This window comes from Rana temporaria, chromosome 4 (genome assembly GCF_905171775.1).
Source record: "Rana temporaria chromosome 4, aRanTem1.1, whole genome shotgun sequence".
Lineage (NCBI taxonomy): Eukaryota > Metazoa > Chordata > Amphibia > Anura > Ranidae > Rana > Rana temporaria.
In genome coordinates this window covers 352,362,352-352,379,961 of record NC_053492.1, presented here as the reverse complement: position 1 = coordinate 352,379,961, position 17,610 = coordinate 352,362,352, and the positions used below count along the sequence as shown (strand labels likewise).

At 46.0% G+C, this 17,610-nt stretch overlaps 1 protein-coding gene across 2 annotated transcripts; it reads left to right on the top strand.

Annotated features, from left to right (window-relative positions):
• Nucleotides 1–9,041: 9,041 nt before the first annotated feature.
• On the top strand, nt 9,042–11,858 carry LOC120937530. Of its 2 annotated transcripts, none has more exons than XM_040350820.1 (2): nt 9,042–9,978; nt 11,086–11,858. In XM_040350820.1, the coding sequence occupies exon 1, from the start codon at nt 9,131–9,133 to the stop codon at nt 9,881–9,883; it is 753 nt and encodes a 250-aa protein (XP_040206754.1). In that variant the 5' UTR covers nt 9,042–9,130; the 3' UTR covers nt 9,884–9,978; nt 11,086–11,858. The 2 variants fall into 2 exon arrangements, with proteins under 2 accessions (XP_040206754.1, XP_040206753.1); XM_040350819.1 differs by having other exon boundaries at nt 11,078–11,858.
• The last annotated feature ends 5,752 nt before the right edge of the window (nt 11,859–17,610 follow it).

Sequence of the window (17,610 nt, the reverse complement as noted above, 5' to 3'; positions counted from 1 at the left end):
CGCCGCAGTTCTACGGCGGCGGGTCGGCTCCCCTGCGCGAGAGCCCGTACTATAACGTCAGCTCTCTAAGCGGCTTGTCCCTGACTCCCGCGCGTGTGCCCCCCCGGGAGCACGATCGCTGCCGGGCACTCGCCATTGCTCGTTACAGAGCGAGGACCGGGAGCTGTGTGTGTAAACTAGGGGAACATACAATGTATGAACAGCGATCAGTCATTTCCCCTAGTGAGGCCACCCCCCTACAGTTAGAACACACCCAGGGAACATACTTAACCCCTTCCCCGCCCCCTAGTGTTAACCCCTTCACTGCCAGTGGCATTTTTATAGTAATCCAATGCATTTTTATAGCACTGATCGCTATAAAAATGCCAATGATCCCAAAAATGTGTCAAAAGTGTCCGAAGTGTCTGCCATAATGTTGCAGTACCGAAAAAAATCGCCGCCATTACTAGTAAAAAAAAAATATTAATAAAAATGCCATAAAACTACCCCCTATTTTGTAAACGCTATAACTTGTGCGCAAACCAATCAATAAACGTTTATTGTGATTTTTTTTTAACAAAGAATATGTAGAAGAATACGTATCGGCCTAAACTGAGGAAAAAAAATATGTATATATATTTTTGGGGGATATTTATTATAGCAAAAAGTAAAAAATATAATTTTTTTTCAAAATTGTCGCTCTATTTTTGTCTATATTTATATTTGTTTATAGCACAAAAACTAAAAACCGCAGAGGTGATCAAACACCACCAAAAGAAAGCTCTATTTGTGGGGAAAAAAGGACGCCAATTTTGTTTGGGAGCCACGTCGCACGACCGCGCAATTGTCAGTTAAAGCGACGCAGTGCCGAATCGCAAAAAGTGCTCTGGTCTTTGACCAGCAATATGGTCCGAGGTTAAGTGGTTAATATGACATGAGAATTATGCTGACTGTTGTTTACATCAATTATTTAGGTAAATGAGAAAAATTTAATTGGCAGAATAATTAGGAACAGGATGTAAGGTCTAGGCTAAAGGCCTGAAGCAGCCGTATGGCAAGAATGTAAGCGAGGAGGCTAAAGTTTTGAGTCTGCAAGATACAGTAATGGTGGGACCCAATTGTGTGGGCTACTGATGTCTTTGTGAACTTTTCTGTCATTTTAACCACTTGACAACCAGGCCAATTCTGGCACTTTGCTCCTACATGTAAAAATCATAATTTTTTTCTAGAAAATTACACAGAACCCCCAAACATTAGAGAATACAATGGCGGTCATTTTTATCTTGCGTGGTATTTGTGCAGTCATTTTTCAAACGCATTTTTTTTTTTAAAAAAAAAACAGTTTCATGCTTTAAAAAAAACAAAAAAAAAGTTAGCCCAATTTTTTGGCATAATGTGAAAGATGAAGTTATGCCGAGAAAATAGATACCTAACATGTCACGTTTCAAAATTGCACACGCTTGTGGCATGGCGCCAAACTTCGGTACTTAAAAATCCCCATAGGCGAAATTTTAATTTGTTTTACTGGTTACATGTTTTGAGTTACGGAGGAGGTCTAGGGCTAGAATTATTGCTCTCACGCTAACGTTCGTGGCGACACCTCACATGTGTGGTTTGAGCACCGTTTTCATATGTGGGTGGGACTTACGTATGCGTTCGCTTCTGCGTGCGAGCACACGGGGACAGGGGCACTGTAAAAAAAAAAATGTTATTGTTAATTTTACTTACATTTTTTTTATTTTGACACTTTTAAAAAAATATATATATTTGATCACTTTTATTCCTATTACAAGGAACGTAAACATCCCTTGTTATAGGTATATGACACGATCGGACATCTTTACAGTGAGATATGGGGTCAATAAGACCCCACATCTCACCTCTAGGCTGGAAAACCTAAATAAAGATCACTGCTTCCTAGCCAAAGTGGCGACATTTGTTTGAATGCAGAGGCCGGCGTGATGTCATAACATCGTGCCCAGCCACCGACGATCATAGAGACTCTGCCTGTAGCTCTATGAGGACAACTTTAGACGTTAGGCGGTCAGCAAGAGGTTAAATAAAAATGGGCTTCCAGGCCCTTAACAATTCAGTTCTGGACCCACTAGAAAGGCACCTACCGCTGGAGTCTGATCTCCCCAATCTTACACCATGTAATCACAACAACCCAAGAATATATGCGCATTGGTTACTTTCAGGTCAATCTCTGACTATATTATTACGTTTTGATAAGTGTACTCTACTAATTTACATGCAGTAGCAACTGGTGCTAAAAATGTATGGGGGGGACGCAAACAAACTGCAAAATACTGAATAAAAAAATGCAGCCATTGTGCCCATCAAATGCAGTCACTGTGTCAACAATTGCAGCCATTGTGCCCATCAAATGCAGCCACTGTCCCATCAACTGCAGCCATTGTGCCCATCAAATGCAGCCACTGTGCCTTCAATTGCAGCTATTGTGCCCACCATATACAGTCACTTGTGTCTGTCAAATGCAGCCACGTCACGTGTGCCTGTCAAATGCAGCCACTTGTGTCCATCATATGCAGCCACTTGTGCCCCATCATATACAGCCACTTGTGCCCCTCGAATACAGCCACTGTGCCTTCAGCCCTGGTTCACACTGGGTACGATTTGGTACGATTTGAGATGCGATTTCACATGTCAAATCACATCTCAAATCGGCGGCATTTGCCGTCAATTGTCGGCAATGGCACCGTCCTAATCGGTGCGACACTGCATCTGCGGCGCTGCACCGATTTCAAAAAGTAGTTCCTGTACTACTTTTTGCGATTTTGGGCCGCGATTTACATTAAACCCTGCACAGATGTCTCTTAAATCGCGTCCGAAATCGCGGCAAAATCGCAGCCTCGAAATTGAGGTAAAATCGCGATTTTACCGAGATTTTGAATTCGCAGCAGTGTGAACCTAGCCTCAATTGCAGACACTGTGCCCATTATATGCAGCCACTGAGCCCATCATATGCAGCCACTGTGCCCATCATATTCATCCACTTGTGCTCATCATATGAAGTAACCCGTGCCCGTAAAATGCAGCCACATGTGCCTATCAGATGCAGCCACTTGTGCCCATCATATGCAGTCACTCATGCCCATCATATGCAGCCACTTGTGCCCCATCATATACAGCCACTTGTGCCCCTCGAATACAGCCACTGTGCCTTCAGCCCTGGTTCACACTGGGTACGATTTGGTACGATTTGAGATGCGATTTCACATGTCAAATCGCATCTCAAATCGGCGGCATTTGCCGGCAATTGTCGGCAATGGCGCCGCAAGTTTCTGAATAAAGCACTTGCCTCAAAAACTTGCGGCGGCGTAACGTAAATAAGATAGGTTACGCGGATCTAAAGATCCGCTCACCTATCTGAATATGGCCCATTACATAACATTGCAAATTAAATATAAATGCACTGCTGCTCGACTTTGCAATTATGTTTTCAAGAGAATTAAACTTTCACTTGGATAGGTTCTAAACATTTTTTTTTGTTAAAAAGAAAACAAGCCGTGCTCTGACAACATCAAATAGTTCAGACAATTGACTTGCTCTCACTTTGAATAAAGCAGTAATGACACTTTTATGGCAGTGAGCCTAATTCTGGCAAGTATTTGCACCAGTTCTGGTGACGTGTGACAAATTCAAGTAGTTTTAACTACCACCAGTTTTCAGATTACACAAAAGCTCAGAGTGGAGCATAACTGTGCTGGGAAGCTGTCATGTATGTGATATCTGATTAAGGCCTGGTTCACACTGGTACGATTTGAGATGCGATTTGAGATATCAAATCGCATCTCAAATCTGCGGCATTTGCCGGCAATTGTCGGCAATAGCACCGTTCTAATCGGTGCGATGCCGCATCTGCGGCGCTGCACAGATTTCAAAAAGTAGTTCCTGTACTACTTTTTGCGATTTCGGGCCGCGATTTACATTGATATCTGTGCACAGATGTCTCTGAAATTGCAGCCGAAATCAGAACTGCCAGCTGGAGTGAAATTGTGCGAGTTCAGCTGAACTCGCACGATTTCACTCCCGCAGCCCAGTGTGAACCTGGGCTAAGAGAAAGCATTAAAAGTGTTTGTCACTTGAAAAAAAGAACACTACTTCCAAAATGCAAGAATTGTCCTTTCTCTATTACCTGCAGGTGAGAAACATGCTGCATAATATAATGTTAAACACAATTGGAACTGTCATGGACCTTGGAATGCTGAAGGGTATCTTTTTGAAATCTGTTACACAGTGGGGGGTCTTCTGCTCTGTCTTAAGGCCATACGGCTCCATTGTTCTGTGTCTGGCCATTGTGTACATTGATTGCCCCCTGGGGCTTCTGTCTCAATACACATAACAGTCCCTCCATTAAAGCTATCGGACCAATCCCGGCTGACTCATGTTCAAGTCCTCATTTGCATGGTTATGAGGACCTGAAGGAGAACTCGATGTACTTTACAATTGACCAATAGGAAAGCGATTGTTGGGGCGGGATGTTCCAAATTATGTTTAAAAGTGTGTTGTGTACTTCCAATAAAGGTCTTCCTGTTGCAACTTACATACAGCCTGCCTGGTGTTTTGTTCTTATGGATCCCGAACGGCACATAGCTGTAGTTCGGATCCCAGAGCCTTGGATGACCGAACCATCAGACGTTGCGATCTGCAAGCTGACTCAATAGTAGCAGAGGTGTGCCGGGAGAGCGGAAGCGAGCAAGGGTCTCGTTACAGGAACCAATTAAATAATTCTTCCCAGCGCACATGTATCAATATCTCCAGAGCCACTACTATAACAAATAAAGATACTACACAAATAAGTTTGAACTTCCTAAAAGCAAATACAAACTTTAGCAACGCTAGATGTTTAACATTCAGATCAACATATAAAAATTTCCTTCTTTAAAGCCCTGTACACACGATCGGTTTGACTGATGAAAACGGACGTTTTCTTCGGACAAACCGATTGTGTGTGGGCCCCATCGGTTTGTTTTCCATCGGTGCAAAAAATAGAACATGTTTTAAATTTTTCCCATGGATAAGAAAACAATAGAAAAAAAATCGTCTGTGTGGAAGTCCATCGGTCAAAAATCCACACATGTTCAGAATAAAGTGGACGCATGCTCGGAAGCATTGAACTTAATTTTTCTCAGCACGTCGTAGTGTTTTACGTCACCGCGTTTGGACACGGTCAGATTTTTGACCGATGGTGTATAGGCAAGACTGATGAAAGTCAGCTTTATCGGATATCCGACAAAAAAATCCATCGGATTATATTCCATCAGATATCTGATCGTGTGTACAGGGTTTAACACTCCATGAGCATGAGAACTGTGAGCCTGTTCCCCATCTTGGTTAAATGGGTTGTTGCAAAAATCCTATTTCCCAACCCCACACCTTGTCCTGGACCTCCCAATGGGTATCGACTCACCAGATCGCAGCAAAAGCAGAGCTTTAAACGATAATATGTCTTTGACTTGCGGTCTATTGTAGATCAAACTCTTTATCTATGCCACCATAAAAGAGATACTCGCATAGCGTGATTGTGTTGTGATCATTTTAATCCATAAAAAAACCTTAATATATTGCACTTCCAAAGATAAAAACGTTCGAAAGCATATCATTTTCTCTAATAACATCAAACTGGGGGGTATGACTCTCACCACTCTTCCGTTGAAAGGAACAAGGTAGTTCCCGAGTTGAGAGGCACACTCACGTTTGTACAGATCAATCACGTGTTCGCACCCTAATGCATTTTGTAGGAGACTTCATTAGAGGGTATAACGACACTGCTCAACTGCTCATTCATATAGGCCAGCCCAGCACATACCAAGAATATTAACCCTGTGTGTGCTTGATTATACATGCCTTCACAATCCTAATCTCTTTGTTTTTATCCACATAAACAGCATCCAGAGCTATATGCTAGAATAGGCATCTAACGATATCTCAATAATATCCTAGAGCCATCACTAATTAGGGTTCTGGGATATTATCGAGATATCGTTAGATGCCTGGTCTAGCATATACCCGATGATGTTTATGTGGATAAGAACAAAGAGATTAGGATTGTGAAGGCATGTATAATCAAGCACACAGGGTCTAAAGTTACCCCTCATAAAAGCAGCTTTAACTTTGCACCAGACGTGTGCAAGTCAGCTTCGGCAGCACCGTTAGGGACGAGCTGAGCATCCACACTTGCAGGACAACAATCTGTATGCCAACATGCTAGGGGCATCCATGGTCATAGCTATACTACTGGCTTTAGATGCGCGTAGAAGGAGGAGGGCACGGAGGAGGGCACGGGAGAGGATATACCGACCGCACATAAACGTCTTTGGCATGTGTGATTCTGAGGTGTATCGCATCTTCAGATTCAGCCCTACTGCCATCCTGGAATTAACCACAACCCTGAAAGATGACATCACCAGCCAGACACACCGCTCACATGCAGTGGAGCCACTGGTCAAGGTACTGGCAACACTACATTTCCTTGCCAGTGGCTCATTTCAGTGTACAAGTGGAGTTGTGGCTGGGATGGCACAATCCTCCATTAGCAGATGTGTGCACCAGGTTGTCCCCGCAATCCTCAGACGCATGGCCAACCAAATCATCAAACCCACCCAGGAGGACCTGCGGGTGAAGGCAATGCGTGATTTCTACAGAATTGCAGGATTCCCACGCACCGTGGGGGCCATTGATTGCACACATGTGGCACTACGGCCCCCCCGTGACACAGAGCACATATACCGCAATCGGAAGCACTGGCATTCCATCAACGTACAGGTGATAGCTGATGCCCAATGCCTCATATGGCACGTCCATGCCAAACACCCAGGGTCCAGCCACGACAGCTACATATACCGTCAAAGCCCTATGCCAACAGAATTTGAACAGAACATGTATGGGGACAGCTGGCTGGTTGGTGAGTGACATGGGTGTCAGGCATGACTGTCCGCCCCCATGATGCAGACATCACGAGGGGCACATGCACGACTAACATCCTCCTGTCTTTTCCCTTCCAGGTGACTCTGCATATGCACTTGGGCCCCATCTCATGACTCCATTCCGGGATGCCCAAACCCCAGGAGAGCAGAGATACAATGAAGCACACGCAGGTACCCGTGGAGTGGTGGAACGCACCTTTGGCCTCCTGAAGTCCCGTTTCCGATGCCTGGATAAGTCTGGGGGGACCCTGTTGTATTCCCCAAACTTTGTGTGCCAGATCATCGGTGCATGTTGCATGCTGCACAACTTCGCCATGAGAAAGGGCCTGGAGATTGACATACGTGATGACCTGACCCCCGAACCAGACAATCCCCCCCCCTGACCGAGGCTACCCCGTCTTCTGAGGGAAGAGCAGTCAGGAGATGCCTCACAGTAGGCATCTTTGCACGTTAAACACACACATTAATCATGACACAAGGAGAATGCACGCATGCACACCACTGTGGTCCCTAGCACACACACCCCACATCCTCATCAAATTGGATTAGCCCAAATCCACCAATCAGGACTTGGGAGCAGCAACGCCACGACAAGGCTCCAATTATGGTGCTGGACATTTATACACCATTCACACGGACCTGGGGATCACTTCTCCCTGGTCCTGGGGATCCCTTCTCTCCAACAACTGAGGGTGACACCCCTTTTCCAGCAGGAATGTCACCCCCACATTCATACATCAGTCACACTGTAGCCTGCCTGGGCTACAAAAAATACAAAAACTCATAATCTGAGTAGAATAGAAAAATAAACAGAAAAAACTCATAACCTGAGTCAAAATTATAAAAAAAAAAACTTAACAGCGCCGCCGTGCCCCACGCCTGCCGCGACCACGGCCCCCGGCCCCGGCTCCTCAGGGGAGACTCAATGGGGGGGGGGGAAATCAGGAGAAGCATCCCCTGATCTCAGCACACCTGGCGGCCTGCCCTCCAACGCCAGGGCGATGTGGGTGAGGACCACATTGGTGTCCTCCTGCAGCCTCACCCCCGCCTGGATGGCTGCCGTGTTGGCCCTGACAGCCTCTGTCAGGGCGTGGATCTCTTCACCCACGCCTGCTGTGGTGGTCTGCAGGTCAGTCATGCAGGTGACCACAGCTAAGGAGTTACATCCGACATCCTGCACAGACTCCTTTATGGAGGCCATGCTGTCTGCCATGTGCTCCATACTCCTTATGACCTCACCCAGATGGCGGGTCAGGCAGGCCTGGTCCCTCCGCAGGTTTTCTGGCAGAACGTCTGCCACCCCCCTTGTCTTCCTGGTCGCCTTCCTGGGTCCTGATGTGGCTTGGGGCCTAGGAGAAGGGGAGACCCTTGGGGGGAAACCCTGTTGGGGGAGGAGTGGGAAGAGCTACCCCTGATGGAGGCCAGACTGGTGCCAGCAACAGGGGGAGACTCCTCCAAATGGAGCCTCACCTCATTGCCACTGGTGACCTCCTCCTCCTCAACCTCCTCATGAGGAGAGGTGTGGCCACTCCCCTCCACAGAGGACTCCGGGCTTGCCAGGGGGTCTGCCTCAGACTCATGTCCGGGGGATGGTGTGGACTGGCCAGATGGCCCAGCACCCTCCTGCACATCTGTGGATGACACAAAACATTCACAGGTTGGAGGATCCACACACTTGTCACATGTTCCCTTCGACTCCCTCACATGCTACACACCAGATAGAAAAAAAAACACTTACCTGTCCTCAAGACATCCTCAATGGAGTCAAAGCCTGGAACTCCCTCCACTTGATGCCTGTGGAGGCACTGGGCAACCACCCGCTCCTCAGCAGTGAGCGTCATAGTAGTGGCTGGTCCCCCTCCAGTGCCCCTGGCATGAGTGGTCATCTTAGCCAGCTTACCTCGAACCACGCGCCGCAGATCATTGATCCTTTTTAAGATCTCATTGGGGTCCTGGCCTCACTCCCCAAAGCATTCACATCATCTGCTATCAATGCCAGGATCTCCCTCCTCCTGGCCACGGTGGTATTGGCACTCTCTGGCCCATGGAGGTACCTATCACAAATAGACTTCTCAGACATGCCACCTTGTGGTAGATTTAAGTACTTACTAGTTTGTGTGGATCAGTTCTCGGGTTGGGTAGAAGCATACCCAACGGTGAGAAATGATGCCAGGACAGTGGTAAAATGCCTTACTAGAGAGATGATTCCCAGGTTTGGGATAGGAAATATATTCTCATCAGACAGAGGTACTCATTTTGATAACAAACTTATGGCTGAAGTGGTAAATATTTTAGGGTTAAAGCAGCAATTGCACACCCTTTACAGACCACAGGCTAGTGGGATGGTAGAACAGACTAATCAAACAATCAAAAGGTATTTGGCTAAGATAACTGCTAATGGGAAAAGCTCATGGGTAGAGGCCTTGCCGATAGTCTTAGCAACTATCAGAACCACCCCCAAGGAGAAACATGGGTTATCACCTTTTGATATTTGGTTCGGGCGACCACCCAAAAGACTTCCTGCTACATTGATACATCCTGAAACAGTGACTTTAGGTAATGGTCAAGATGCCATGATTGAGTATGTACGCAAATTGGCAAACGTGTTTTCTGATACCTTTTCCAGAGCCAAAGCAGGACAACCGGTGGATACGAATGAGACAACTCATGGACTAAACTCAGGAGATTGGGTGTATATCAAGAATCATACACCCCGGACTACTTTGTCCCCTAAGTGGAAAGGACCCTTCCAGATCATTCTGGTGTCTCCTACTGCTGTAAAGCTGGAAGACTATAAGTACTGGGTGCATGGTTCCCATTGTAAGAAAACAGTAGCTCCAAAAAGTAGCCAGTGTACCACTGGCCAGGATTATTCTGTACCTTTACCTTCCAGGTCTCCACCGCTGACACGAGCTCGAGCCAGAAGACAACAAGATGAATCTTCTAGGGCCTAAACCAGATGTTCAGCTCTGGTGTGTCATCCTCTGTGGAGGAGCGTTGGTGTGGATAACGGTTATGACGTATGAATGGACGCACCAGAAAGCGATGGGTAAGACACATGACACTGTCCTACTAAATGCTACTATAATGAAAAAGTTATTGCAGCTTGGAACTATTTCAACCCCAGGCCAAAGGCTGAGAAGAGACACACATGATTTCCATGATAGGTTGGCAGAACCTTTCCATAACTCCTTTGTGTCCATGCATCTGCAAGCAGCTAAAAGACTGAACATTACTACCTGTTGGATATGCACACATGCCCCTATTTCACACAAGACTATACCCTTGATAGGCATACCCAGCACTTTGGTTGAAATGGAGGATAGTGCCCATTTCGATGAAGTAAGCCCCAACATGTTTGAAAGAACTGTTTCACTGTTGTTATTCACAAATGCCCCAATGAGAACACCTGCAGTTTGTATCAACTTCACCCGAAACTACTCTCCTGAACAGCGTGATCAAGGTTATCGGAGTACTACAAAGTCACTTGGAGATTCCCATTGCATGGAAAAGGCCGATATTAAATATTGGTTTGAGGGTAAGGACACTGTGTGGAGTACTGATCGATACCAAGAACTGCATGATCACACACACACAATAGATGTTGTATTAAGAAGGCTTTCAGTTTCATCATAGATCTGGCAGACCTGATGGATAATGTCACTGCCCTATATGATAGAAACTTTATAGCCATGGCTACAGAGCTAAAAATGATCAAGAAAGAGGTTTTGCAACACCGGCTGGTGTTGGATTATCTCACTGCAAGTCAAGGAGGAATATGCACCATAGTGGGAACTGCCTGCTGTAACTATATTAGGAATGATACTAGGGCCGAAGAGGCCATCATTGCTCATATAGAAAAAGTACAGCGCTTAAAGGTTAACTTTCGCAAGGAGCATACCGAAACCGCTTGGATCGATGGTAGCTGGGAAAGCTGTCTTTCCTGGATCAATCCGCTCAACTGGTTTTCAGGTATTGGTGGGTGGTTTTCAGGTATACTACATGGTATTCTTTATATTGTTGGAATTATTGTACTTTTTATCCTTATAATCAAATGTGCACCTATGATCTGCAAATGTTGCATGAAGATGACCACACATACCTATAAAGCATGTTGTGGTGCTTGTATTAATGCTGGTTCCTTTGAGCCCTCAAGGTCCAGAGTTAAGACCGCTCATGAAATGGTGACCCGGATTCCTGCGATTCTACCGAAAGACCCTGAGAACCCCCCGGAAGCATGAAATTTAACAGAGAATACCAAAGAATTTGAAACACAGGAGGGACTGACAAGATATGAAAATCTACATTGATCTACCTTGTATATTTACTAGGGTTAGAATGTAAAATTGAATATCTTAGACAGAACAGTAGGGTAGAGGTCTCCCATATTCTGTCTTTTCCCTGCAAATAAGCTTATGTTTCTAAATTCTATTTGGTATTACACATTGCAATATATTGCAACATATTCTCAACATATTCTCAATAACATGTTTTTCCCATTCTCATGGCCGAACAAATGTCTCATGTAAAATAAGAGATGTTCCGCCTTAATGAGCTGATAAGAAGTCTATGTAAACAGTAAACAGTGTGTCTGGAAAAACCCTTCCATTCCTTTTTATTACTTGATAATTACCCCTCACATATAATCCATCTCTCTAACTATCAAAATAACCATTTCACATGATGCGCTAATTAGGTCAGGATGACCGGATGTCAGTTTTACTCATTATATATGTGTGATTTATGGAATCTTGTGAAATCTTGTGTAATCCAAACATTGGGCTTCGTGCCCTGCGTAGACTCTCATGTTATCAATTTCTTATAAAATGTCTGTATAAACCTTATGTATCATCACAATCCTCCCCAAGGCTTTGGGAGGTGTGATCCTGTATGCAGTGTATTCTGAAGTAAACTTACATTGAAGACGAATGCAATTGTCTGCTGTCAATGACTTACATTCAAAGACTGACTTATCAATGTGATAGATTTTCTTTCCCTGCAAAGCAGAGAAAGAATAGCCATGACATCCCTACAGTCAGGATAGAGCTCTGCATTGTTTACATATGCAGAGCTTAGTCCAGCCTCTATCCTTGATGATCAGCGTGTGACAGCGGACATCCATTGGCTGGTACCTGCAGATCCTCTTCTGCTGTGAATAATCAGTTATACCAGTTTGGTATATCTAGGATTACTATAGCACTTCTTGTAATCAGAGTCAGCATTCCAAAAAAATACACAGAACTATTTTTTGGCAGTGTGCAAGTGCAAGAACTACAGTGCCTGCCGCCGAGAATGTGTTTTTAGCACGACGGCATCGCACTGATTCTCGGCGACAGGGTGCCGACATCTCGCACTCACTGGAATAGTAAAAGCACATCCCAGCAAGAGTGTCATGGAAGCGACGGGAGATTCCCGCCAATTCTACACGTGTGCGGCGTTTGGTATGAATCCTGAGGGGGGAAGTCCCCGCCGGATTTTAACTAAAAACCCGGCATGGGTTCCCCCCTCGGGAGCATACCGGGCCCTTAGGTCTGGTATGGGTTGTAAGGAGACCCCACTACGCCGGACTTATATAGGTCTCACAGTCCCATCATGCTCCGGTACCTACCCACGTGGGTAGGTATCACATGGGTAGGTACGGAGCATGATGGGACTGTGAGGCCTATATAAGTCCGATGCAAGCCGCGCACCTGTCATTGCAGCGAGAAGAGCCGGCGTGTCAACATCGGGAGAAGAAGAAGACGACGTCACAGCCCGGAAGAAGAAGAAGACGTCACAGCACGGAAGAAGAAGAAGATGAAGACGTTCAGCGCTGAAGGAGAAGGCACCGGACAGCGGGAGGAAGAACCGGGGTACGCCGAGTCAACAGCGGAGAGCGGCGAACATAGCAGAAGACCCCCGGAGAGTGGAGAAGACCCCCCGGATAGCGGAGAAGACCCCCCCGGATAGCGGAAGAAGAAGCCCCCCTGAGAAGCACACCACCCCCCGCCGAAGACGTCGGAGGAAACCTGCCAGGGGGTGGGCGCTTTTATAAAAGCGACCCCCCCCCCAGCGGTGGAAGAGAACCAGACGGCGGCGAAGAAGAGCGGCCCCCACCCGAAGATGTCAAAGAAGAAGCCCCCCCCTGGTGAAAAGAGCTAAAGAAGACAGGGTGCGGCCTCCGGAGCAGACTAATAAAATATTTTAATACCCTGTGTTTTTTTATTTGTGTTTATACCACTTTTCTTGCAGGTGAATGGGTAGGGGTACGATGTACCCCATACTCATTCACTTAGGGTGGGGGGCCGGTATCTGGGGGCCCCCTTATTAAAGGAGGCTCCCAGATTCCGATAAGCCTCCCGTCTGCATACCCCGACAACCAACGGCCAGGGTTGTCGGGAAGGGGCCCTGTCCTCATCAACATGGGGACAGGGTGCTCTGGGGTGGGGGGGCCGCAGTGCGCCCCCCTGCCCCAGAGCACCCAACCCCCCCATGTTGAGGGCATGCAGCCTGGTACGGCTCAGGAGGGGGGGGGGCGCTCGCTCGTCCCCACTCCTTTCCTGGCCGGCTGGGTAGCGTGCTTTGGATACGGGTCTGGTATGGATTGTAGGGGGACCCCCCTACGTCGTTATTTCGGCGTAGGGGGGTCTCCTTACAACCCATACCAGACCTAAGGGCCCGGTATGCTCCTGAGGGGGGAACCCATGCCGGATTTTTAGTTAAAATCCGGCGGGGACTTCCCCCTCAGGATTCATACCAAACGCCGCACACGTGTAGAATTGGCGGGAATCCAAGTCGGATCTCCCGTCGCTTCTATGACGGCTTTGTCTCTATCGCGGCAAGCCAGCTCGGCGCTGGCTCCCGCGATGGGGCTCGTAGGTGCTCAATCTCGCCGAGAAAGGGAGCGAGATTGACACAATATCGCAGTCACCCACTGTACTAGTAATGACTGATGCTGGAGTATTTTTTTCCATGTACAAATGCATGAAAGAAGGATGAGTTGACAGCATTGATGTATTTTTTTTATTATTTTTTTTTTTTACTCAATTTAATTGGAATACTTCGCAATCTTTCATTCTTTATCATTTCTATTTTTATATGAAATTTGCTTCCTGATGGGATTTCCTTTATTTTTTCGTAAAGGACAAAAGAAAACACTTCATCTATTTAATTTGACAGGTTGCCATGCAAGAATCTTTACAATACAATTTGAATGACACCTTTTAAATCATCTTGCACAGATTTCTTCTCTTGTGGTTTATTGACCATGCTTTCATTGCGGTCTTCGATGATCATCATGAATTTCTTTATCCTTTTGTGTATCCTTCTGCTCACAGTCCAGACTGAAAGATTTTGTTAATCAAAATGAAAACAATATACAGGTACAATGTTTTTAGGTATTAGATATAAAAAAAAAAAAAAAGAAAATTGGGTTTTGAGGGCTGTAGTGTGGTCAATAGCAACTCTTTTACCTAGTAGACACGATCATTTTTCCCATCGGGAAACCGGACGTGTGTATGCTCCTTAGCAGTTTTCCTGACAGGAAAACTGCGGTTTAAAAAATTAGAGCAAGTTCTCTTTTTTCTTGCCGCGAATCAATGCGTTTTTTTCTCTCGCAGTTTTCCTATGGGAAACACTGCAAAGGAGCATACACACGGCCGGTTTTCCTCGACCTAAGTTCTCCTGGCAGTTTTCCTGTTGGGAAAGCCAGCCATGTGTACAGGGGAAAAGGGAGCGAGCCGGTTACCGGTTTTCCCCTCGGTTTTCCCGGCGGTCTTTTGACCATCAGGAAAACCGATCGTGTGTACTAGGCATTTGTCTTTGGAATCCAGATGTTCCCAGTCCTTATCCACCTTACTTGATACCTCCTATAATCTATTCTTCACGTCTAAAAATTTTGATTTTACAGTATTTTTAATGCAAATGATTAATGTAAGTAAGAGAAGCCCCATAATTGGTGTTGAGTGAGTGAGTGAGAAACTTATATAGCGCAACGCATGCAAACTGAATCGCCTCTTAGGCCCCGTACACATGACCGAACATGTCTGCTGAAACTGGTCCGCAGACCAGTTTCAGCAGACATGTTCGGTCGTGTGTAGGCCCTAGCGGACAGGATTCCAGCATACATTTGCCCGCCGGGCCTTTTTCCAGAGGGCAAATATTTCTGGACTTGTTTTAAAACAGCCCGCTGAAATCCTGTCCGCTCGGACATGTTCGGTCGTCTGTACAGACCTACCGTACATGTCCGAGCGCCCGCCATCCCTCGCATGCGTCGAATGACTTCGACGCATGCGTGGAAGCATTGAACTGGCAGGGCCGCCCACGTCGCCACGTCATTGTCACGGCGACGGCGAGGACACGCCCCGCGTATTGTTTACGCGCGGATTTCTGTATGATGGTGAGTACAGCCACCATACAGAAATCCCCGGGCAGACATGTACGGTGAAAACGGTCCGGCGGACCGGTTTCATCGTACATGTTTGGTCGTCTGTACACGGCCTTAGTGTTAGTGGCAGAAACTCTCAGCATTTGTGTTATTGACCAAAATAATAACACAGAGCTCTAGTGTAAATGGCCACAATATAAACTCCCAGCATTCATGTTAGTGGCTGAAGCAGCACTAACCGTTGGCGTCAGTAGGCTACAATATTAGCCTTCAGCACTGCTGTCAATGGCCACAAAAATAACCCAAAATAAACCATAAATGACTGCAATGAACACATGCATACACACATACTGTAGATAAAGTAGAACTATAGGCAACACTTTTTTTTCATTTTGTGTAGAGTAAGGGAAGCTTATAACCCCTGTTTTTTTTTTTTTTTTTTGCCATCTGTGCCCCATTAGAGAGATTTAAACAGGAAGTGAGAGAAAGTCCCTGAAAAATAGGGAAAACTTTTGGGGCACCCCAGATAACCAGAATTAGTGGAAGATTTTCCTCTTTTACTTTTCTGGGGACAATCCAAAATGTGTGATTTTTCTTTTACTTTCAAGGATAATGGTAAACAGGACACATAGAGAGTGAATATCTCTAATGGGGGCACAGACAGCAATACAAATAGATGTTCTAATCCATAACCACTATATCTAAAACAAAAAGTTATAGTTATAGTTATACTTTAAGCCCATGTCCCAGTTCTAAATGCTAAAGTTTTTACCTTAATACATACTCTGCATTAAGGTGCAGCTCCCCCTCCCCCACCCCCTCTATACTTATCCGAGACCAATCTTGATACAGTTCTGTGCATGAGAGCAGCAGCTCTCATTGTTCTCTCCCTCTCAATAGGCTCAGAGACAGCACTGGGAGCCAGTGAAGAGGAAGCAGGGGGTAGGGCCAAGCTGTGCTCTGTGTGTCAATGGACATACAGAGCGCGACTCAAGAGCAAGCCTGCAAGTGTGCCCCCATAGCAAGTGGCTTGCAAGTTGCTATGGTGGACACTTGGCAGTGGAAAGAAGCCAGAAGCACTGGTGGGGTGACCCCAGAGGAGGATAATCAGGGCTGCTCTATGCACTGCACAGAGCAGGTAAGTATAACATGTTTGTTATTAAAAAATAAATAGGTTTACAAGCACTTTAACTAACTTTCTATGATAAATCAGGATGTGTGCAGAGCATACAGCACAACTTGATTATCAAGACCCTACATTTAAATTCTTGTGTCCAGCTAAGCTTTTCCTTTATTTTTAGGCACGTGACCCTTTACACCAGTGATTTATTCAGATGAGCTCCCAATACTCACCAATAAAAAGGCACAATTTGCCTACCACTGACCCCCAATGTAAGGACACCTTCTTGCCCCCACTGACCGCTACAAAAAGCAGATGTTTTTCCTTCCACTGACCACAAACGTAAAAGGGAAATTTTCCAGTGACCAACAGTATAAGGTGGCAAATTTCCTCAGGCCACCAACGTAAGGGGAGACTTATTGACTGGCCACCAATTTACAAGGTCATTATTATTATTTGCTTGATTTCATTGAGGGGGTATTTAAAAAATGATCCATCTCATGTGTCAAATACATTAGATATACCGCTGCTTCTGGTTGTGTTGGGTGAGTAAGTAGCAGATCTGACCCTCTCAGTAGGGTACTGATGGTGCCAAAGGGTTTAGGGGCCGATTCTCAAAGCACTTACGCCGGCGTATCTAGAGATGCGCGGCATAATTGAAAAATGCGCCGTGCGTATCTATGCGCCGCATCCTCAAAACGAGATACGCCTGAAAACCATTTTTTTCCGTCCGACGTAAAACGATTACACCGGCGCATCTTGGAACGCAAAATACGCTAGACGCACCATGGATTTGCTAGGCAAAGATGCAAATGAGGGAGATACGGCGATCCACAAAAGTACGCTTGTGCAGCGCAGGCTACGCCGTGTGCGCATCTGCTTTTTTCCCGGTGTAAAGTTACACCTTATAAAAGCTGCCTTAACTTTACACCAGACGTGTGCAGGTCAGCTAAAGCAACACCATTAGGGACGAGCTGAGCATCCACACTTGCAGGACAACAATCTGTATGCCAACATGCCAGGGGCATCTATAGTCATAGCTATACTAGTGACTTTAGAGGCACGCAGAAGGAGGAGGACACAGGAGAGGATATACCGCAGACGCATAGATGTCTTTGGCATGGCTGCTTCTGAGGTGTATCGCAACTTCAGATTCACCCCTGAAGTCATCATGGAATTAACCAGAACCCTGGAAG